Source organism: Furipterus horrens, unplaced genomic scaffold (assembly GCF_987537825.1).
Source record: "Furipterus horrens unplaced genomic scaffold, mFurHor1.1.pri manual_scaffold_17, whole genome shotgun sequence".
Lineage (NCBI taxonomy): Eukaryota > Metazoa > Chordata > Mammalia > Chiroptera > Furipteridae > Furipterus > Furipterus horrens.
In genome coordinates, this window is record NW_028327187.1 from 9465908 (window position 1) to 9488944 (window position 23037).

The 23037-nt window shown below is 41.2% G+C and overlaps 1 protein-coding gene across 1 annotated transcript; it reads left to right on the forward strand.

Annotated features, from left to right (window-relative positions):
- Positions 1-281: 281 nt before the first annotated feature.
- Positions 282-22712, forward strand: YIPF6 (Yip1 domain family member 6). The gene is made up of 7 exons (XM_090265089.1): positions 282-383; positions 11140-11268; positions 12824-12902; positions 16586-16628; positions 18874-18999; positions 20034-20194; positions 22137-22712. Exons 1-7 carry the CDS (start codon positions 327-329, stop codon positions 22253-22255), a joined length of 714 nt encoding a protein of 237 aa, XP_090121215.1. The 5' UTR covers positions 282-326; the 3' UTR covers positions 22256-22712.
- The last annotated feature ends 325 nt before the right edge of the window (positions 22713-23037 follow it).

Below are 23037 nucleotides of genomic sequence, written 5' to 3' on the forward strand. Positions count from 1 at the left end.
TCCCGAGAGCCGAGACCGGTGCGTGGGGGGGGGGGGGGGCACGCAGCCCTGGTACGGACATGTCAGAGCAACCTGAGAATCGGGGCTGAGTGTGAGAGGGGGAGCGTGTTTGGCGAGACCCGTGGCCCCGAAGAAGCGAAGCGAGGAGACACTAAGCTCTCCCCAATACCCGGAGGCCAAAGGACAGCAAAAGGTCCCGGCGGCGGCCGGGGAGAGGCGCCGTTCGCTGACGCAGCGCCAGCGCGCTGACGCGCTGACAGCCGGGACCTCCACGTCGTCGGTCTCGCAAAGGCCTGTGGGAGCGACCCAGGAGCAGGCGGGCCAAGATGGCGGAGGCGGCGGAGTCTCCAGGAGACCCGGGGACGGCGTCGGCCAGGCCCCTGGTGAGCTGGGGATCTGCGACAAAAGGGACTGAGGGTGAGGCAGAGTGTCCCTTAAGGAAGTCGGGTGATGCGCTCGTGGCCTGAGACAGCCGGAACCCCTTCCTCCCACAGGCCCTTCCTGTACGCGGTTCCAGAACCAGTCCCATCACTGCACCTGTTCCTGGGACTGGCCGCTTCGCCCCCCGCCGTCCTCGTTCCCTCCACGCCTTCTTGTGAAACTCCCACTCACTTGCCTTCCCCGTACTCTCAGAGCTTGTCCTCGGCCCCTACATTCGGCCTTAAACGCCGAGCTTTAAGTAATTTCTTAAGCATCTTCTGCTGTCCCCTAATTTTCTCAAGACCTGTCAGTAGCCCGTGTTGGAGTAGCAGCATTGTAGGGTTAATGAGAGATTGCAGCGTGGTCACTTGGTTGTTGATTTGTTCAGTGAGTCAGGTAGTCCCGGTTTAATTCCTGACCCCCTGTCGCAGCTCCTTGCAGTCCTCCTCATGCCGCTGTCTTACTCCTGTTTGCGGGGGGATGGTATTTATTGCGAGCACAAGCCCAAAGCCTGGACAAGCATTTAATAACAGGTTTTTGAGTGAAACATGGACTGGAATCACCCACTCGGCTGCTTGTGTGAATTTGGGCAAGTCATTTCATGGAGAGTTATTTCTCTGTAAAATGGAGATTAAAAAACATAATAACATGCCTCAAAGAGTTGTTAGGAAGACGAAATGACATCATTTATGTAACGTGTCTAACACAGTCAGTGCCATGAACTGAGGAGTGTAATGAACTCAGCATTCCGCCCCTAAGTCCCTGATCCTAAACACGGTTCAGTTCTCTCCCAGTGTTTAGTTACATAGCAGTTGTTCAATAAATAGTGCGTCCCGTTTCTCTGTTTTAAATTGGCACCGTAGTAGAGGACCGAACTGGGAGTCACGTGGAATTGATTCTAGTCCTGGATCGGCTTACGAGCTCTGTTTGTTCGTCTCTTCATTCAGCGACTATTTATTGAGGATCTAATATGTGCCAAGCACACTTAGGCAGTGGGGCTACAGCAGCAGCAACGACAACAGAAAGTGTGAGTAGGTCCAAGTTCTCAGGGAGCATTTGTGATCTTGAAATCACGGAGCCCACTTCCTCATCTGAGAAATGGGGATAGTAACTCAGCATAGAATTAGTGGGAGTTCTAAGTGAGCTAATAGACACATAATGCCTGGGGTGACATATTACAGGTGCCTGCCTGTTTTTAGTTCCTGTCTTTCGTTTAAACTAAGGGTTTTATTTGTTTTTAGAGAGAAGGGAAGGAGAGAGAGAGTGAGAGAAACATCATGTGCAAGAAATACACTGACCAGTGGCCTCTCGCACGCTCCCAGCTGAGCCACGCCGGCCAGGGCTGCTCCACTGCTGTTTTAATGAAGCTTTTTCCTTCACTAATTTTAGTGGTGTGGTCACTCAGTATCCAATCTGCTTCTATCCAGCACTGTTTATTGAATTCCTACAATGTGTAACGCACTGTGCTAGCTGCTTTAGGGACTACAAATGGCCTGCTCTTATGCTGCTTCCAGTCTAATTTGTAGGAATAGGACACATGTACACGTTAAAATAAGGCAGAAAATATTACCAACATTTAGAATAAGGTGCTGTAATGTGTAGTTGGGGTGATGAAGCAAGCTCCAGAAGTTATGTTTAAGAGGGTCTCAAAGGATGGGTAAGATTTGAAATTCCAGGTGAGCATAATAGTTATCAATGATCGAGTACCTGCTGCATGCCAGGACTGTGCTAAATATCCTCTGCATATTTTCTAAACTTCACAGGCACCATTTCAGTGAGATGGTTTTTAAACTGTGTTGTACTTGCAGTTGAGGAGATGACGCAACAAGGTGTGACAGTTTCCCTGGGGTCTCGCCGCAGTTAGTGGTCAGGCCTGAAATTTGAACCTAGGTGTGCTTCTGAAGCCCAGATTGATTTCCAGCAGCACTACGCAGCCTCTTATCGGTGAAGGTACAGAGGTTGGAAGGTGCTAACGTGTTTCTAGGAAGACCAGAACGGTCACTTTGGTTGAAGCACAGGGACGTATTAGGAGGTGAGCCCTAAAAGATAAGGCTACTGAATGAGAGAGGCAGTATGGAACAGTGGTTAAGAGTATGAGCACTGGGGTCAAATTACCTAGGCTTGATTCTGAGCTATGCCATTTAACTGCTGTGGGATAGTGGGGAAATTACCAAACCCCTCCATGCCTCAGTTTTCCCATCTGTAAAATGGAGATATAGTAATACTTAGGTAATAGGGGTTTTAGCTGAGTCAAATGAGTTGACACATGTAAAACACTTGGTGGAGTGCCTGGCACATAATAATCATGCAATAAGTGGGATTTCTTTTGACTACTAAGCTGGGGGGGGGGCGGGGTTACTAGGCAGGGAGGAGCCAGTGGAAGTTTTTGAGGAGGAAAGTGTTTAAAATCATGAATTTGACAATATAATAGAGGTAGGGTTACCTTGGGGAGTGTTCTGGAATCTAGGGGACCAGGGAAACTGTTGGGGTAGCCCTAGGAGGAAGTGATGGCTACCTGGACTATAGCACTGGCGGGAGACACGAGGATTCGAGAAAGGCAGAATCCTTGAGGGTTTTCAGTGCTTGGGAGAAAGAGTCACAGATCAGGTTTGCAAACTAGTGTGCGTAGCAGTCATCTGGGGAATCGTGTTGAATTGCAGATTCTGATTCAGTAGGTCCAGAATGAGGCCCGAGATTCCGCATTTCTAATAAGCCCCCAGGTGATGCTGCTGCTCCCAATAAATACAGTTTGAAAAGGAAGGCAGTAGGCATATGGGAGGATAGTGGTGCCCTGAACAGAAATGCGTGCACAAGCAGAGGATGAGGGCCCTACAGGTTGATTCATTCACTTTTGTACAAGTTTAGTGTGAGGTATTGGCAGGCCATCCAGCAGCTATCCAGCAGGCAGTTGGACTCTAAAACCCGGACTTTGGGACTCAAGAGAGGTCTGAGCTGGAGATACTAATTTATGACTCATCTGCATAGAGTGGAAAAGACAGAATCTTTGGTAATGCCTATCTCTTTCCTATATATATATATATATATATATATATAGGGAACAGGAACCAGAGCTGTAATAATGGCTTTAGCCTCAGGTCTGTAAGAAAGCTGGTTCCAGGTCAACGGGCTGCCTGGAGACCATGCCACTGGCCACTGCCTCCTCACTTCTTGGAACCAGGCCTCTTGGACTGAACTGGTTCCTGCTTGATGCTGCCCCCCCACCCCCCACTTGTCGATTCCTTTCTCTCTCCAGGATTTTAGTTGTTAGCATAACCCGTCTGCTCCCAGCCACTTTCTTAAAGCTGCAGTTCCCGCTTTTACTGTATGTTTTTGACCTTGCCTCTACCTGCTCCCCTTGTTGGCCCAAGCCAAGCCTCAGAGTGAGCATGTGCATTTCTGTGCACACATGTACATATATGTGCACAAGCCTACCTGCACAAGGGCACGAGAAGGGATGTGGGGTCAGGGCCACCTTTCATTCCCCCCGAGCGGCTAGTCAGACAGTCAGGTCCAGTAGCTGAGGGCCTGCATGCTCTGTCTTACCTGGGGCTGGCGGGCTAACAGATCCTGGCTCAGCTCAATGAACAGTGTCCCTATATTTCTTGAGAAGAGATATTGAGGAAGGGCTGGCATGGCGGGATGGCAGGTAGGGTGGGAATCACGTGGCACTTCAGTGACTGCAGTGACTTCTGAAACCAGTTAGCTGGAGTTAGGTAAAACATCACAGGTTAAGCCACAGTCTTGCACAAGACTGTCCTCACTTGGGACACCAGCCACTGGTTCAGAGGTTCCCCGAAGCATCCTCACTTCTGGCTACACATTTATGGAGTCCCACGATCTCCTCAGGCTCCGTAATTCTCTAGATTGACTCACAGAACTCAGGACAGCACTATTTAAAATCACAGTTTTATTATAGCAAAAGGATACAGTTCAAACCAGCAACAGAGGGAGCTGCATCGGGTGAGGTCTGGGAGGGTCCTTAACACAAAGCTTCCTTATCTTCTCCGTGGGGGTTCAGGACCTGAGTGTTAGCCTCCTGGTGCATCAAAGTGCGACAAGGTGCAGAATATTGCCAACCAGGGGAGATCATCAATGAGGCTAGAGTTTTTATTGGGGTTTCATTACGTAGGCAGGACTGACTGGATCCTTTGGTCCTCCCCTCCCCAGAGGCCAAATTTATGTCACATTCAAAGTCCCAATCCTCTAAACTTGCATTTGGTTTTCCTGGAGTGGTTAGGCCCCATACTGAGTCATCTCATTAACACAAACTGTCTAGGGGCCTACCTGAGTCACTTGTTAGCTAAACTCTTAGGGCCCACTCTGAATAACAAAAACACCATTGGGAAATGAAAAGGGTTTAGAGGCTACCTCCCAGGAAGAGAAGACAACAGCTAATCAACTTTTTTATTATACAACAGTGACAGAACCAGAGTTGACTCCCTGGGAATCTTGAACTTGAGTTAACATTTATCTAGCCCTTGCTGTGAGTCTGCTAAGTACTTTCCATGTGTTAATACATTTCTTCCTCACAACCACCCTGTGATGATGGTACCCTTATTTCAGTTTTATAGATGAGGAAACTGAGGCCCAGAGAGTTTAAACAGTCTGCTCAGTGTCACACAAGTAGTAAATGACGGAGCTGGGATTTTAACCCAGTCTTTCTGGCTCTGGGTGCCCGCACTCTTAAGCAGTACTCCCCAAGTACGATACGTTGAGTGTGGACTCCGGGCTAGGTGTTACGCAGGTGTTATTTACTTCTTCCAGCAGCGTTTCCAGGTGAGGACAGAGCCCCGTTTGTCTTCAAAGTCCATTCCTTCTGCACTCTCCTGCCTCCCCTAGCGGTAGCGGGCGGCAAAGAAACGCAAAACAAGCAGCCCTGGAGCTTGAAAGGGCAGTGTCAGGAGTGAAGAGAGTCCGGATTCCAAAAGGGGGTGGTTTCCCATTAAGTGCTGCAGAATATTCAAAGGGGGTGAAACTGAGAAAGGATCCTTTATTTCTTGATTTCGAGGTCACTATCAGAGAGCAGTGTCAGTAAAATTGTGGGAAAGCCAAGGGCAGATGACAAAGGATTAAGTTAGGGGACGAGTGAAGAGCAGCTTGAGAAGAGGACAGGAAGGAGAGTACTTCGAGGGAATGGCACAAATAAGGAAGTGATGTATTTTTACATTTTACAAAGAGGTATAATGAACCCATTGTATCTATCAACATTCAGCTCTTTTTATTTCATTTATCTTCCCACCACATTTTATTTTCTGGAGTACTGTTTCAGCCTTCTTATTTTGAACTAATTTTAGACATGCAGAAAAGTTGCAAAAATGGTAGAGTTTATGTATGCTCCTTCCCCAGTTCCCTTTAATGTTAGCATTGTACATAACCGCAGTACAATGATCAAAACCAGAAAATTTACATTGGTGCAACACTATTAACTACAGACCTTTTTTTTTTGTTGTTCCAGGATCTCACATTGCGTTTGGTTGCTATTTTTCTGTAGTTCCCGTCACTCTGTAATGGTTCTTTAGTCCTTGCTTTTCTTTCATGATCTATTCTGAGTGTTTTAAAACAAATCCCAGACATTTCACTTCACCCATAAATATTTCAGTACATTTCTCTAACAGGGAGGGAACTTCTTTGTTTTCTTTCATATCACACATGACAAAACCAATGATTGCTTAATATCATCCAATCTATGTTCATCTCCCAATTTTCTAAATGACAAATGTGCTTTTACACTGTGTCCAAATCAGTCCAGATAAGGTCAACGTATCACATTTGGTTAGTGTCTCTTAAGTCTCTTTTAATATATATGTTCTTTTCTTTTTAATAATTTTTTTGTTGTTGTTGAAATTTACTCATTTGTCCTGTAGAATTCTCTACTTTCTGTATTTGGCTGATTGTATCTTTGGGGTATTTTTAGTATATTTCTCTATATACTATATGTTATCCACATATTTCCAGTAAACTTTAAGATCTAGACGGTTTATTATATTTACATTCATTCTGGCTTGAATGATCGAAGCAAGAATAAAAAAGAACTTGGATGACCCCTAAAATTAGTAATGTTTTCTTTTTTAACTTTTTTTTTTTTTAGGAAAAATTTGAAACATGTATAAAAGTAGAATGATAAAATGGGCTCTCATTTACCTACTTTGAATAATTATCAATTTATGGCAATCTTTTTTCTTCTATACTTTACCTACTTCCCTTCTATACTGTTCTGAAGCAAATCCCAGGCATAATTACATTAGTAAACATTTAGTATGGTTCTCTCAAAGATAAGGGTTCTGTTTTTGTTTTTGTTTTTGTTTTTTTTAAACAGCAATGTGTGGTTGCCTCTCGCACACCCCCAACTGGGGACCTGGCCCGCAACCCAGGCATGTGCCCTGACTGGGAATCGAACCGGCGACCCTTTGGTTCACAGGCCGGCACTCAGTCCACTGAGACACACCAACCAGGGCAAGGATTCTGTTTTTAAAGAACATAACCACAATATCATTAGTACATCTAAAAAATTAACAATTACCCAATATCAGATATCTTGTCACATTGACAATTTGAACATTGCTAGTGTTCACATTTCCAATTATCTCCTAAATGTTATAATTTTATAATTTGAAGTATGGCCCACTGCCTAATTTTATAAATAAAGTTTATTGGAACACAACCACACTTGTTTATGTATTGTCTTTGCTTTGACTGCTTTCATGCTATAGCAGTAGCTTTGAGTAGTTCAGACAGAAACAGTACGGCATTCAAAGCCTAAAATATTTACTGTTTGGCATTTGGGCCCATTTACAGAAAATGTTTGGTGACTCCTACTTTAGGTGGTCGTTCTTAATAATTAATAAGAGTAATTAATAATAAGAAAATACCTTTATTTTCACCACTTCTGGAGAATCTTGATTTCCTGAAGAACTTCCTTCAACATTTCTTGTAATGAATGTCTCAGCTCTAGCTTGTCTAAAACTAAGTATTTTGCCTGCATTATTCATAGCTGTTTTTGCTTAGTTTGGGATTCTGGATTGACAGTTTTATTATTTCAGCACTCTAAAAAGTATCTCCATTGTCTTCTGGCTTATGTAGTTTTGGGTGAAATGTATGTTACTAATCTTTGTTCTTCAGAGATGTTTTTTCCTCTGGCTACTTTCAACATTTTCCTTACTTTGGTTTTCAGTAGTTTGAATGTGTCTAGGTTTGTAGATTTTTGGTTTTGTTTTGTCTTTAGGTATTTATCTTGATTGGGGTTCTTTGGGCCTGGATCTGCTGTTCGATGTCTTCCATTATTTTTATCTGTAATTTTTTCACGTATTTCTTCAGACTCATTATCTCTCTCTTCTGGGATTCCAATTATATACATATTGGATATTAGACCACTTAAAATTGACACTCAGCTCTTGGATGCTCTATTCTGTTTTTTTTTGCTTCCCCCCCCAGTTTTATTAAGATATAATTGGCATATAGCATTGTTTAGATTTAAGGGTACAACATTGTTTAGATTTAAGGTTTTTTCCCCCTAGTTTTCTTACAATTGACATAGCATTGTTTAGATTTAAGGTGTAAATATAAAAATATATTTATATATCACATATTTATATATAACATTTATATATTTATGTCATATATATATAGTTTTTTCTATTTAAACTTCCTTTTTTGTTTTCATTTGGATAATTCTGACTGATATGTCACTGATTTCTTTCTTTGCTTGTGTTGTGTTTACTGATAAAGGCAGTTAAAGGCATTCTTCATCTGTAACTGTATTCATTTATTTCTACAGTTACCATTTGACCCTTACAGTTTCCACCTCTTTGCAGAAATTCATCATACTTTGTACATACATATTTTTACTAATGCCTTTAACATTACTTATAGTTACCTTAAAATATTCTTTTTCTGTGAATTACAACATTTGGGCCACTTCAGAGTCTGGTTTCATTGATTTGTTTGTCTTGTTACAGTGGGTTGGGTTTTTTTTGTTTTTGTTTTTGTTTTGTGTGTGTGTGTGTGTGTGTGTGTAGTAGGGAGTGTATGTTTTTTGGGGAGTAATTTTTTACTGAATGCTGCTCATCATGTATAGATCAGTAGAGACATCCTGGAAATGGTAAAGCTTTTCTGCTCTATTATTACTGTGGGGGTTAAGTTATTCTAGTCAGGAGTTGAACTGTTTGGGTTTTTTCCTGGCTATGGGGACCTTCAGTGCGTCACCAGCTTCAAATTTCTCTCCTCTTACCTTGTGCTTAGAGTGGGTGCTGGGTTGTCCCAGGGCTTAATGTTCCTGCTCCTTGCTCAGCTTTCTGCCTTCCCTTTGCTCCTGCAGAAGATAATGAGTCTCTCTCTACGTTTCAGACCCTCCCCTAGCAGTAGACTGCTGGTGCTTATAACTTCATACTTGCTCACCTGGTTGTGGGGACCTGGGAGGGGGGCCTCTTTGTTGTCTTGGTCCAGCCTCCACCTTAGGTAGGATGTGCGTCCCTGCGTCTCCTGGGCGGGACTTTGAAAGTGATCCCATCTGTCCCCCAGCTGAAGGAGACTAATGGTCTGGCCTCGGTATGGTTTCCTGCTCTTCCCCCTTTCCCCACCTGTAATGGGTCTTGCCCTGTGCCCTGAAGACAACAGAATTTGCCGATCTCCCCCTAGAAGCTTTAAGGCTCCTTTTCTGTAGGGGTGAAGGACCTGGTCGGGGCTCTGTGTCTTTCTTAGATCACTGGAAAGCTGTTGGAGAAGAGCCTGCAAGTGGGTGTGAGTTCTCCTTTGTCTGATGCTTCCTGAGGCTCTGCACTCGCACACACATACTGGTTTACGCTTGGCTCTTAGCAATTAAGTTTCAATAACTTCTTAACCATGTGTGTGATGCCTAGTGTCGCTCTCTTCTCAGGCTTTGCTACAGATGAGCTAGTGCTCATGTCTCATCTCTTCTTGGAAGCACCTGTCTTTCCTTAGATTTCATTCAGGCTACTTGGTAGCCCTACAGCCTCAGCTGTCTGATGGGGTCAAGGAAAGTTATGATTTTGTTGCTTACCTTGTTTTTTTTCTCATTTTTCTGGTGGGAGGGATGCTCTTTCCAGCTTTCTACATCCTAATCACAATTCAAATTATAACGTTGTCAAGTCACTTGAAATAGCTGCTTTCTGTGTGGTTGTGTATTTAATTCAACATACAGTAGGTTCATTTGTTTTGTCATATTACATATGATTATTACACATTTCTTACATCTGAAAGATAACATTCAGATATGTATAAATATTTGTATCCCCTTTTTTCTTAGATAAATGGAAGCACATATATACAAACTTTTCTCCAAAATGTTTTGTTATTTTTTTAATCCTCACCCAAGGATATGTTTATTGATTTTTAGAGACATGGGAGGAGGGGGGAAAGACAAAGATGGATGTGAGAGAGAAACATCAATTGGTTGCCTCCCATATGTGCCCCGACCAGGGAGCGAACTCGCAACCTAGGTATATGCCCTGACCAGAATCGAATCTGCAACCTTTTGGTGTACTGGATGATGCTTCAACCAACTGAGCCACTCTGCCAGGGCTCTAATTTTTTTTAAAAATTTAACACTTCACAATAGTTCTTTAGAGATATCCCCCATTATGTGGACATACCATACTTGATTCAACTAGTCCTGTGTTGGTGAGCATTTGGGTTATTCTCAGGTTTTTGCTTTTACAGATAGTAGTGTAATGCAGAGCCTTGTGTATGTCTTTTTGTATTTTTGCCATTTTATCCTTAGACTCCTAGAAGTGGCATTGCCGAGTTAACGTGATTCATATACATTTGCTAGATGTTGCCAAATTCATCTTCAGTAGAGCATAGTACCATTTTGTACCCCCAAAGGAGTGCGTGAGCATTCTTTCCCCTCAGCTTCAACTGCAGAGTATGTTGTGAAACTTTAGGATTTTTGCCAGTCTAACAGGTAAAGATTTGTATGTCAAGAAGTTTTAATTTGCATTTCTCTTAGGAATGTGATTGAGAAGTTGATTTTTATAAGATCTTTAAACAACCTTACTTTTCTTAAAATTTCAGTGAGCTGTCTTGTATTTCATTTACCTACAATGGTTGCCCATGAAATATTGTGCCCATTGGGCCAAAAACCATATGAGAAGGGATCGTTTCTGTTTTCTTAGGGATTTGAAGATTCCAGAGTTTCAGTCACCATAATCAAACTTGGCAGATGAACATGAGTTGAAAGGTTCGTAACCTTGCAGTTCACTTTGGAAATGTTATCTGATCTGCCGTCGCCAGGTAACCTGGTAAAAAGTGTAGATCAAGATGTATTTTGTTATTTCCCTGTTCCTCCCAGTTTTTCTTTAGTCTTCACGTGATGCTCCATTTTAGCCAGCAGAGGTCACTAGGGAGCAGAAGTGCAACAGAATTGTGGCTGTGCGAAGATATAATTGCTAAAATGTCACAAATAGCCCTGCGGTCCTGCTAGCTTGTGTCACGTGAGGATTTCATGCTTGGAATAAACCAAATATTTGAGGGCAAGATGTGTCTACGTTACTTGCATTACAATTTTTCCATCATGTGCCATCTCCTTTAAATGAGAAGAAACAAGCATTTGAGAATTTAGTTAACTGCATTGTTCTTCAAAACCTGTAAAAAAAAAAAATCCTTACAAAGACATAGCTTCTGCTCTCTAGGAAATGATGGTTTCTTTGAGGAACGCCGCCATTAATTACGGGCTTTAAATTGTTTTTTTCTAACTCTTCTCAGTTTGCAGGCCTTTCAGATATATCCATCTCACAAGACATCCCTGTGGAAGGAGAGATCACCATTCCTATGAGGTCTCGCGTGCGGGAATTCGACAGCTCCACGTTAAATGAATCTGTTCAGAATACCATCGTAAGTCAGACTAGTTGAGAGAATTTCTGTTCAATATCAGGGGACTAAATAACTAATAGCTCTTTGTAATATTTTTGTTTGGTTCATTGATTTTCAGATTGTCTCCCGAGAACAATTTGGTACAGCCTTTTTGGAAATCAGTTTGGCTATAATGTGTATTAAGAATCTTAACATTTCCAAATCTTTTTAAGCTGATAGTTCTGCTTTTCCAAATATAGTATAAGGAAAAAATGTTTTAAATTAAAAAATTTTAAATACAAAAATATTTTTAAACTATGGAAGGGTCCAGTCAAGGAACTAGTATAAATGATCCATGGACATGGACAACGGGGTGGGGATTGACTATGGGAGAGGGGGTGGGCTGGGGGGGGAGAAATGCAGGCAAAAGTAGGACAACTGCAATAGAAAAACAGTAAATAAATTTTAAAAAGAAATGCCCTAATTAATTAGAGGGAGACAGTGAATATATTTGCCTTCTAAGCATTGACTGTGAGTAGAAAAAAGGTAAAAAGAAAATAAATCTCCCATGAGAATTGGGCAAGAATTCCCCCTTGCATATGGACTGTGAACTTGAAATTTAATTACTAGGGGGAGTGGACTATAAGGGAACTAAAGGGTAATGTAAAAAAAAAATACAATGAAGATTAGATTAAACATAAATAAATAAAAAAGAAAAATATTAATATGCAAAGGTGTTCATTACAGCACTCTTTATATAGGGGAAAGATGAAAAACAGGTTAAGTAAATTATGTTACATCTGTGTGGTAGAATGCTAAACAGCTGTTAAAAATCATGTTTATTCCTTGACTGGTGTGGCTCAGTGGGTTGAGCATTGTCCCGCACACCAGTTTGATTCCCATTCTGCGCACATGCCTGGGTTATGGGCCAGGTCCCCGGATGGGGGGGCATGTGAGAGGCAACTGGTCGATGTTTCTCTCCCTCTCTCTAAAAATAAATAAGTAAAATATTTTCAAAAATCATGTTTACAAAGAGCTATTAATCACATGAAGAAATTTCTAGGTGAAAAATTAGGGTGGAATTATCTCAACTCTATTTTGAGAGGTTATGTTACCATACCGTTCCTCTATCTTGATTATTAGTTAATCTGGCTTCTAGGATTTATTTGCCAGATAAATTGTGAATGTTGAAAATTTATTTTATATATTGTGAAGAATATGGTGGCTAGGGAGCAGGCTAGTTGGCTCTTGGGATGTCATCATGTATAACTAAAATTCAGATGCTATTTTTTGTAGAAAAGATTTTAGTTTCTATAAATTGTGTATTAGGAGGGCTATATTTCTCTTACAGAGTTTAAAAAATCAAAACAGGACTGGTGGATGTGGTAAAGATGATGGCTTAAGGAGTTAATAGGAAAAAAAAATATCTGTCTTCCTGGTTTGTTTGTGTAGTGAAGGGGTTGAACTCAAATTTTAGCTCTAAAATTCAACAAAGGACTCCCAGGAGATTGAAATAAAAGAAATTTTAGCAAATTAAGTTAGGGGGCTGCCTGGCAACCTTGGTTCTCACAATACAATAGTTGTTTATGTCTTTCAGATGCGTGACCTAAAAGCTGTTGGGAAAAAATTCATGCATGTTTTGTACCCAAGGAAAAGCAATACTCTTTTGAGAGATTGTAAGTATACGAGGTTTTTGAGAGTTTGCTGCTTCTCATTGTACCTTATAAGTACTTTATAATGTACAGGCTCTGTGGCAATGAAACTGATGTCATTTTGTAGGATGAAAAAAATATATAAATGAATATATAAATGAAAAATTTGGAAGAAATTAAAGATTTAGAATGGAATTTCAGAGATTACAAGATTTTGCTTCATATATTGTCCTCATCAGGCCCTGGCTGGTTTAGCTCAGTGGATTGAGCGTCGGCCTGCGAGCTAAGTGTCGCTGGTTCGATCTTCCAGTCAGGGTACATCAGAGAAGGAAAACTCTGACTCCAAAAAACCTCCGCTGCCTTGCGGCATACCTCTTCAGGGGAAAGGCTAAGGGAGTAAACCCCGACAGAAAATCCGGAGCCGGAGTCCCTAAGGCGGTTTGACGTTGTAGTCAACACCGGCAACTCCTGCGGCGCACCTGAAGCCAAGCTGTATCGACTCCGTCTTCAGCTGCAAAGAGAGGGGGGGTCTGCTGCATGGGCAACAGCAGACCCTCCATATCACCCTGCCCAGGCTCTGTAGCTTCAGCGTCATCGCATGATGTCGATTCAACACGGGAGGAGACAGATACCATGTCACTCCCGAGTCGGACTGCACAGCCATTCTCGGCGGTGCAGATAGACTCTTAAGAAGCTACACCATCGTCTCTCGAGACGGACGGCTGCCGACGACGATTGTCCTCATCAATAAATATAGAATGTACACTCACCTGCTATAATAGACTCTAGTGAAAAATATTTCTGGAAGCTGCGAACACATAGGGACTTTGTTCAACCGAAGAGCTAACAAGCCCAAGAAAAAGGCAAAATGTTCAGCTGCTAAATTAGCATAATAGCTAATACCCATTAAGAATGAACAAATTAATAGTAACATTTATCGACATTTCTATTTTTGAAACTATCAGTCTGATGACTGCTTTCTTTGTTCAGCATTTCTATCAACAATATTTGCAATAAATTATTCATTTATTTAGAATTTATTCTTAAAATTGTCAGACCTTTTTCCTTTCAATTATTCTTGGTTTTCTTAGTACCCTTTATCAGAAAACTTGAATTAATTGCTTGAGAATAGTAACAGTTATGTACATGAGTGTACCTTCTATTATGACAGCATTTCAGCTGTAATATAGGGATGTCAGTTGTGTGGCAAATGTGCCATCACTCTGGATGAAGACTGGGTGCAGCGTCAGAATTGTTTTCAACACAGTACACTGGGCTGGAGCTGACAGATGATTTGCTACTGCTGGTACTACACAGTAGAACATGGACAAACCTGGGCTTAAATCATGGTCACGCCGCCAGCCGTGATGTTGGATAAAACAGTTAGCATTTATGAGGCTCAAGTCTCTTCCTCTGTTAAAGTGGAGATAATAACACATACCTACTGGTAAGGGTTAGAGATGATAATGCCTATCAACCACCCTGCACAGAATCTGGCACTTAGTAGGTACTCCATACACTAAGCTATCAACCTAGTGCCTGTCTTCCTTCAACGCACAGCACTTTTTTTAATCCTTACACCATCCTTGTGGAGGAGGATTCATTAGGGAAATGAGTCTCAGAAAAGCTGAGCGCCTTGTCAGGATCACACAGACAAGATTAGAACCTAGTTTTCAAGTTCAGCACCCTTTCCAGTCTACCACTGCTGCCCCAGACGAGAAGATTCTAACTGTCGCTCTGGTTCAGTTCAAAGCAAGGTTGCTTCTCACAATACAGAACCAGTGCGTTAAGGCCCATTCTCAAACCTTGGAGGGATGGATAGATAGGCTGGCACAAAGGCTGAGCAAGTCATGGACAGAATTTACACATCTGCCCTACATTGTTACAGCCATTGGCAAAGTGGCAAGGAAAAAAAAATCATGGCTTAAAAAGAAAGAGGAAATAACGAGTGTTGATGACGTGGGGAAATTGGAACCCCTGTATGTTGCTGGTGGGAGTGTAAAATGGTGCAGCCACTGTGGAAACCAGTATGATGGTTCCTCAAAAAATTAAGCATAGAGTAACGCCAGCAATTCCACTTCTGAGTGTTTGCCCAAAAGAATTGAAAGCAGGGACTCGAACCGGTATCTGTACACTCATGTTCATAGCAGCGCTATTCACAGTAGCCGAAAGGTGGAAACGTCTTAGACATCCATTGGTGGATGGACGGATGGATGGATGGATGGAGAGACAAAATGTGGTATATACACCATGATACATACCATATATGGATAGAATATTAGCCTTAAAAAGGAGTGAAATTCTGGCATGTGCTATAACACAGATTAACCTGAAAGCTGTTACACTATGTGAAATATGCCAGACAGAAAAGTACGTACATTCTATGATTCCACTCACATGACTGTTAGAGCAGTCAAATTGGTAGAGACAGGAAGTAAAGTGCTAGATGCCAGAGGTTGAGGGGAGAGTGGGCAGTTACTGTTTAATGGATTAGAGTTTCGGTTTGGGAAGATGAAAAAGGTCTGGCAATGGGTGACAGTAATCGTTGTGTGACAATAAATGTACTCAATACCTGCACACTTAAAATTGACTAAAATGGTGAATTTTAGTTTCAAAATACTGTTACAGATTTTTTTACGAATTAAAAACATTTCAGCGCGTTTAAAAAGTGAGTGTATTGGTGTCAATTGTACTTGAATTCAGTTTTCCAGTTGGTAAGTTAAAATAACGAAAACAACAGTTTTATTAGAGTCTTAGGATTATGGGTTGTTGTTTTGTTTTGTTTTTTTTTTACATCTTTTCCAAAGTTCACAGTGGTGTCAAAATTGTTACATAATTAAACCATGTACATATGCACATATGCAGTCTTCTTTTAGGTAAACTTATGTATATGTGAAGTTAAAGGTGGGAATGGTGTATGTACCTTTTTATTCATAGTAGTTGAGGAAGGTATTTGTGCTCTAAAGCCGTACGTTCCTGGACGGTTTGCATATTTCTCATCCAATCACTATTGATTGAGAACCACTAGGGTTAGACCTGATGTTGGCGGAGCCCTTCATAGCTTTCAGAAACGTTTCATGTTATTTGTTAAAGTTGAACCTTATAAAATTACCAGTATGCGGCTGACTTTTCATTTGTAAGAACAATTCTATTCTAGTTCAATGTAATAATTAGAAAGGGGAAGCAGTGTGGCAGGGTGGGAAGAAATTTGCAGTGGGGATTAAAAGACCTTGCTTCTGGTCCCACGTCTATACCTAACTACTGTATTGAAATAAACTTGGGAAAGTGACTTTCTTCTCCGCTTTGTTTTTCATACACGGGAGAGGGGCCTGATTATACTTGCCTTATCTAATGCAGTCTCGGATTGGTGAAGAGACTTGACTGTAGTCCTCTTTCTGAGGGTGCAGGATGGGGTACCCCTCATCCATTGGTCCTTTTAGCCTGCTAGAATGTGGCATAGTGGGTGGGGACAGGGGTGATTTGTGGAATATGAAGTGAACAAAACGTAAAGGGTGTATAAAGAAGGACATTCAGACTTAGGGAGCAGAGAGGGCAAGTAAAGGGTAGGAGAGGAGGGAAGGCCTAGGCCATCAGACAGAGCCTTGATGTCTGAATTCCAAGAGTGGGAGACGTAGATAATTGGAGTCAAGATAGAAAATACTATGTGGTCATTTTTTAACAATCTTCTGCCTTTTCTTGCCTTGTAGGGGATTTATGGGGCCCTCTAGTCCTTTGTGTAACACTCGCTTTGTAAGTACACATATTTCCTTTGTCACTTAACATAGACTACAGTTTTTTGTGTGTGTGGAGTTTTAAAATTGAGGGGAATTTTGACTGAATATTTTATTTAGGACTTCTGCAACATAGCATACTCCTTATGTATTTCAATCTAAAAAATCAGGTAGCTTTCCAGATCAGTTCATAGAGTGATGGAATTAAAGATGTAAAAATTATGCCTACCTCCATTTACCAGTGACTTCGTAGCCTGTTTCAGCCATGTCTATTCAGCAGACATTTTGGTACTATCCACTTGCCCATCATTAAGTGAATTAAATGTCTTTTAAAGGTTTAAGCACTGTATTTGTAAACGTAATTCTTTTTAAATGTTACTAAAATATGAATGAGAATGAGGACACATAGCAAGATCATGTTTCCAAGTGTTTTTGCTTTCCATATGCATTGAATGTAAAGGGAGAGGGCAGAAGAAGAACCAAGTTCCATTGGGGGGGAGTAGAACGATTGGTAGAGTGAAAAAAATACCGTGCTGGGATTCAGTTCTCGATTCTCATCCCGACTGCTATCAGCAAAGTGAGTTTGGCTATTAATAACCAAAATGTGTCTAATGACTTTTCCCAGTTTACAGAAAACTTTTAGATACCTTCTCTGATTTTATCCTTATAACAAGAAGTGATTGTTATTTTCATTTTTCAACAAACAAACTTAGGTTCACAGAGATTGAGGATGAACCAAGATCCCATAATCAAGTGGTAGGCCTGGGACTCAACCTCAGGTTTCCTCGACTGCGCATCCTCTACCTCTGTGAATATTACACAATCTCTTCCCACCGAACCTCTTTGGGTTTTCCCTTCTGCATCTATAAAAGGAGATGGTTGATGGTGTTCCAGGGCTAACCTTTTATGATTCTAAATTGAACAAATTTCTCAATGGCTTCTCTACCCATTTTTTAATGGGTCAGGCACATAGTAATTTAGGTAATAACATAGAGTGCTATTTTTTATGCCTTTAGTAACCATAACAAGGAAATAATTCAGTGCCTTGATGGAAGGGTTTCTATTAGAAGCTCTAAGCATATACTCTTTTAGTTTTGGAAGATTAACCTTAAGAGATTATGTTATTTAACCCCACTTATTTGCGGAGAAGAAAACTGGAGTCCCAGGACATAAAGTGATGTGGCAGAACTAGGATCAGTATCTGGCCCTTCTGTCTTCCAGGCCAGTTAATGTTTCTTTCATTATGCAGTGCTGAAGTAATAGGGCTTCCAGGCAATGCGTGATGATGAGTGATGGCATTCCTTGCATTGGATTGTCAGGACTCGGAATGGAGTGCGCAGAACCATAGAGAACAAAAGGCTGTACTGGCAAACGGTATAGCAGGGAAAGACTTACTGTGTAACTTCTCTATACTGTGTAATAAGAGGTTGTGAGCTTGATGTTACTTATGTTTCTGGAAAAAGTACACTGAATCCAACTGTTCTAACTCCAAAATTCAAGACAGTTTACGTCTGAAAAATTCTTACACAAAGAAAAGATATTTACGTGACTGTTCAACTTAACCGAAAAGCAAAGTCTTTTAGTAATGGTCTGTATATTTTTATTTTAAAAAAATCAACAACTAAATAGGTTTATAGACTGTTTCCAGTTTTAAAATGTCGGCACTAAAACCTTAACCCAAGGATTACAAATTTGTATGTGTCTAAGGGTGTAAAGAAGGAACTTGAATGCCCACGTTGTGAATCGGTGACTGGAAGCCCCCTGTGAAGGAGCTGGCTGCTACGTCAGCTACACCTGATTGTCGCAGTGTAGGACTGCGGCAGAGTGTTAGAAACTCTTCTGACTTTTAAAGGAGATCCAGAAATACATGATTTTTATGTGAAACCTCTCAATTTTAAAATAATGTCAACTTGAATTTAAAACCATTTTCAGCGTTATATGGAACAATAACCTCACATCTGTGAGCCACATTTGACCTTTCAATTTGTGAGCTCTGCTTAGCCCAACAAGGTCTTCAGTAATCCATTTAAGCATTCCAACAAAGCCTAATGGAGCACCCCTTGTACTCCCGAGGCATTTGGAATTTGAAAGAAGGGAGCCTTGCCAAATCTTTCTGGCATTTTCCTTTTGCACAGCCTACATATTACAAGATCTCCAGGTGAGGTATAGGGCAGCTTCCTGGCTCAAACTTTGCAAATCTATGCCTTAACTTTATTACTCTAAGTAAAAGAGTAGACAATTCTCATACCATTTCCTTGTCACAGAATGCTTCAAGGAGGCTCTGCAGACAGTGAGAATGACGGCGGGCCCCAGTTTGCAGAAGTGTTTGTCATTATCTGGTTTGGGGCAGTTACCATCACCCTCAACTCAAAACTTCTTGGAGGAAACATGTAAGTATTATTAAAAGCCATTTTTTTTTCATTTGCTAGGTAGCATATCTTAGATGTTTAAGGGAGTCTGGCTAGTTAACTGATTTTTGAAAAGGAAAATGAAAATAAATGAGGGACAAAGTGAATATCCTTTTAAAACCACTGAGTCCTGACCAGTGTGGATCAGTTGGTTGGGTATTATCCTGCAATGCAAAAGGTTGCAGGTTCGTTCCATTGCTGGTCAGGGCAAGCTGGAGCCCAGTCTCTCTCACATCAATGTATCTCTCCCTCCCTGTCTCCCTCCCTTCCCCACTAAGAATAAATACATAAAATCTTCTAAAAAATAAAACCACTATAAACAGGGATAAGCTAGCTGAGTTAAATTATTTTAAATGATCTGGGGTCCTTTGATAAGCTTCAGATGCTCTCTCCAGCCCTGAAATCATAAGCAGAAGTTTGTGTGCTAGTGGATCATGTCTATTTTGGGGAACAGATGGTCCATAGCTTTCAACAAATTCTCAAATAGGTCTATAAACTAGAAAAGATTAAGAACAACTGTTTTTGCGCTGACTGGTGTGGCTCAGTGGGTTGGGCATTAGCCCATAAACCAAAAGGTCACCAGTTCAATTCCCAGTCAGGGCACATGCCTGGGTTGCGGGCCAGGCACCCGGTTGGAGGCGCACAAAAGGCAATGTTTCTCTCTCTCTCTTTCTACCTCCCTTCACCTCTCTAAAAATAAATAAATCTTTAGAAGAAAGAACCCCTGTCTCAGAGGTTCAGTGGGAGAAGGAGGTCTTTAGGAATTAGAGTACATCATCTGGTATCCTAAATGGCCGACTCTTAAGGAGTTTAAAGGGAGAGAAAGAAGAGCAAGGAGAGAAGACTTAAAGCACAGGCTAATGCAGAGGCCCAGCCTCTTCAAATCAATGTTACGGATAGGTCTTATGTATCCGGAGGGAGGTTACCATCCATGGTACATCGAAATCTGTATAATAACTATCATGACACAGGTCAGCTGTATTTACAATCTTTATGAATGTGCGTTGTTTTTTTAGTTCTTTTTTTCAGAGCCTCTGTGTGCTGGGTTACTGTATACTTCCCTTGACGGTGGCATTGCTGGTGTGTCGGCTTGTACTTTTGGCCGAGTCATCAGAACCAATAAGCTTCATGGTCCGGCTTTTTGTGGTGATTGTGATGTTTGCCTGGTCTATAGTAGGTAAGAATGTGCTTATCTTTACACTAGCAGAGCAGACAAAAGCACGCATTAGAGACCAAGACCCGCTGAGAAACAGTGTAATTCACATGTGCGTAATATGATTCTTAACAGTGTTGCCCATAGAAACCCTCTGTTCTAAATGGACACTGATAGATATGTCCATCTTATTTGAGTTGGGTATCTGGACTTCTAAGATGTGGGGAGTCATAGCTTTTTATTTTTTATTCTTAACCCTTTGAGCGCCATGCGTAATTTGAAATTTGGATCAACATGAGAAAAAATTAGATCAATATATAACCTGAGGTACAAAAAAAGAGACCAAACATAAAATATGAATGATTCCATTGTTATTTACATTTCTAGCCATTGAAAAAAGAGTCGCTGGGAGTGATGTTGGCACCTTTGGGAAAATTTGTCAGCATCACTCACAGGAACATTGGCATTCAAGGTGTTAAATAATGCCTAGGGTTGGAAAAGGGGATTATACTAGACCTAGCTCAGTCTTGGCATATGGAGGAGGCATAGGTGACTTGAGAAATAACAGGTCTTTTCCTGATGAAGTAATCATAATAAAAACAATAGCATTTATAGATTACTTAGCATAGGTCAAGCACAGTATATGTATTATCTCATTTGAACCTCAACCCTAATTAATAAAAACTATTAATAATCAGTAGTCCCGTTTTTGTAGATGAGGAACAGGCACAGAGAGGTGAAACAGCTTGCCTTAGGATGTGTTACTACTGAATAGGGGAGTAAGTTTCAAACCCAAGCAGATCGCATACTCATTTGGAACTGTACTACTTCCCAGTATAATTGGTTAAGGATGATTATACACGTGTATAGTACTTTTCCTGCTTCAGTAGAAAATTCTGCTAAACATTAGGAAGAACCTATAGCAGTGACATTGAATGCTGTGTGCTCATTGTTCATACATTCCTAAAATTCTCTTAAAATTCTACCTTAAACTGGAAATGTTCACTGGCATCTTATTAAATGGGATAAAGAGACTGCCTAATATTTTAAGTGCAGTAACATCTCTTTGCTTGGAACATGGTTAAAAGCCAAGAAGTAATCCCCCCCAAAAAAGGTCCGAGAGTGCCGGAATTGATACTCCAAAGACTGTATGCATATTAAGCTTGGGTGATTTCCCCAAGGGAGAGCTGCACATTTTTTCACTTAAGAGTCTGGTCATTTATTATCTATGTAGTTCTGGATAGTTTAGTTATCCAGTGTCCAGGCCCACAGCAGTTCACAAGGTAGAATCTTAGAAGCATTCATTTAATTGGGCAAATATTTATTAAGCACAGACTGTGTATCAGGCACTGTGCTGGGCATGGTTTCTACCCTCAGAGTCACAATCCAGTGGATCTGCCAAACATGTAAACACTTCAAGACAATAAAGTGTCCCAGGTGGGAGATGGAAGTCTATGCAGGGCACAGTAGGAACATAGAGGAGGGACTTCTATATAAGGTAACAAGATACCAGCTGGTCGTTCAGGAAAGATTTGTTTGCAAGGTGATCGTTGATAATTAGGTGCTTCCTGGGTGGCCAAGAAGGTGGCCTCTGAAAGAGCTGAAGAACAATTACTCACAAAACACGGCAGTATAAGGCCAAAAAAACCTGGCACATTTTTGTAAATCTGTTCAGTCTGGTTCAAGAACTTCTCAGAAGACAGTGAGAAACCCCTTTTAGAAGGCTTTCCATCTGAAATGTTGAAGGCTTTCAAAGCTTTGGTACGCGAAGCAAGCAGCCCTCCAATGTCTAGAAACCTGTGTTGCAGAAGGCCTTTTTCTTTAAGGGCCGCAAATACAAGTGAACTTTTAGTGTAACTCTATTCCAGACTGTGCTGAGCACATGAAATTACTAAATGTTAATAGTTATGACAGTCTCAGTGTATTCTGTATTCTTTTTTGATTGGTTTTATTTTATTTTCTTCAGCCTCTACAGCTTTTCTTGCTGACAGCCAGCCTCCAAACCGCAAAGCACTTGCCGTTTATCCTGTTTTCTTATTTTATTTTGTCATCAGTTGGATGATTCTCACCTTCACTCCTCAGTAAATCAGAAAGTGGAAATGAAAAAACAGTGAATTGAAAGCTCATCTGAACAATGCAATTCACCATGGAGCTTTGCCTCTGGCCCCGTTCTGTTTAATTTTGGAGGCATTTGGTATTACCAGGGAGATTACAAGGGGGCCATAAAGCACTATTGCCACTTGTGTAAGGAACTGATGTTTGAAAGGCTATTCTTTTCCTTTTAATGTTATTTCTTTAAAATATGTGTGCATAGTACACACAGGATGTGTGTGCCTTCTTAAGGTGCAATAGGGGTCACTGTGGTCCATTTGGGTGACAACCAATGACACGGAAAGCACATGGATCCATCCTGCAAGTTGAATAGATTTGGTAACTGTATTTCCAATTTAGAACACCAGTTCAGGTGTAGCTCTTAAACACATTGCCTTATGAATGTTAGAATATCCCTCCCTCATTAGAATAAATAAGAATGGATAGTGTGTTTCCATTTTCTTTTATTTCTCTCAAGTTTAAAAAGGCATTGACAGCCCTGGCTGGTGTGGCTCAGTGGATTGAGCACTGGCCTGCGAACCAAAGGGTCGCCGGTTCAATTCCCAGTCACGGCACATGCCTTGGGTTATGGGCCGGATACCCAGTTGGGGGCATGCAAGAGGCAACAACACAATGATGTTTCCCTTCTCTCTTCCTCCCTCCTTTCCCCCTCTCTACAAATAAATAAAATCTTTTTTAAAAAAGGCAATGACAGAGGTTGGGAGGGGTTCATAGATATGGGAGGAGAAAACACGCACTAACCAGTATTCAGATTT

Bases quoted from the DNA above. Each gene is read 5' to 3' on its own strand.
- YIPF6 (XM_090265089.1), top strand. From the start codon at position 327: ATGGCGGAGGCGGCGGAGTCTCCAGGAGACCCGGGGACGGCGTCGGCC. The intron at 12,903-16,585 runs GTAAGTATACGA...CTTGCCTTGTAG, and splicing joins CAATACTCTTTTGAGAGATT to GGGATTTATGGGGCCCTCTA. The intron at 19,000-20,033 runs GTAAGTATTATT...TTGTTTTTTTAG, and splicing joins AAACTTCTTGGAGGAAACAT to TTCTTTTTTTCAGAGCCTCT.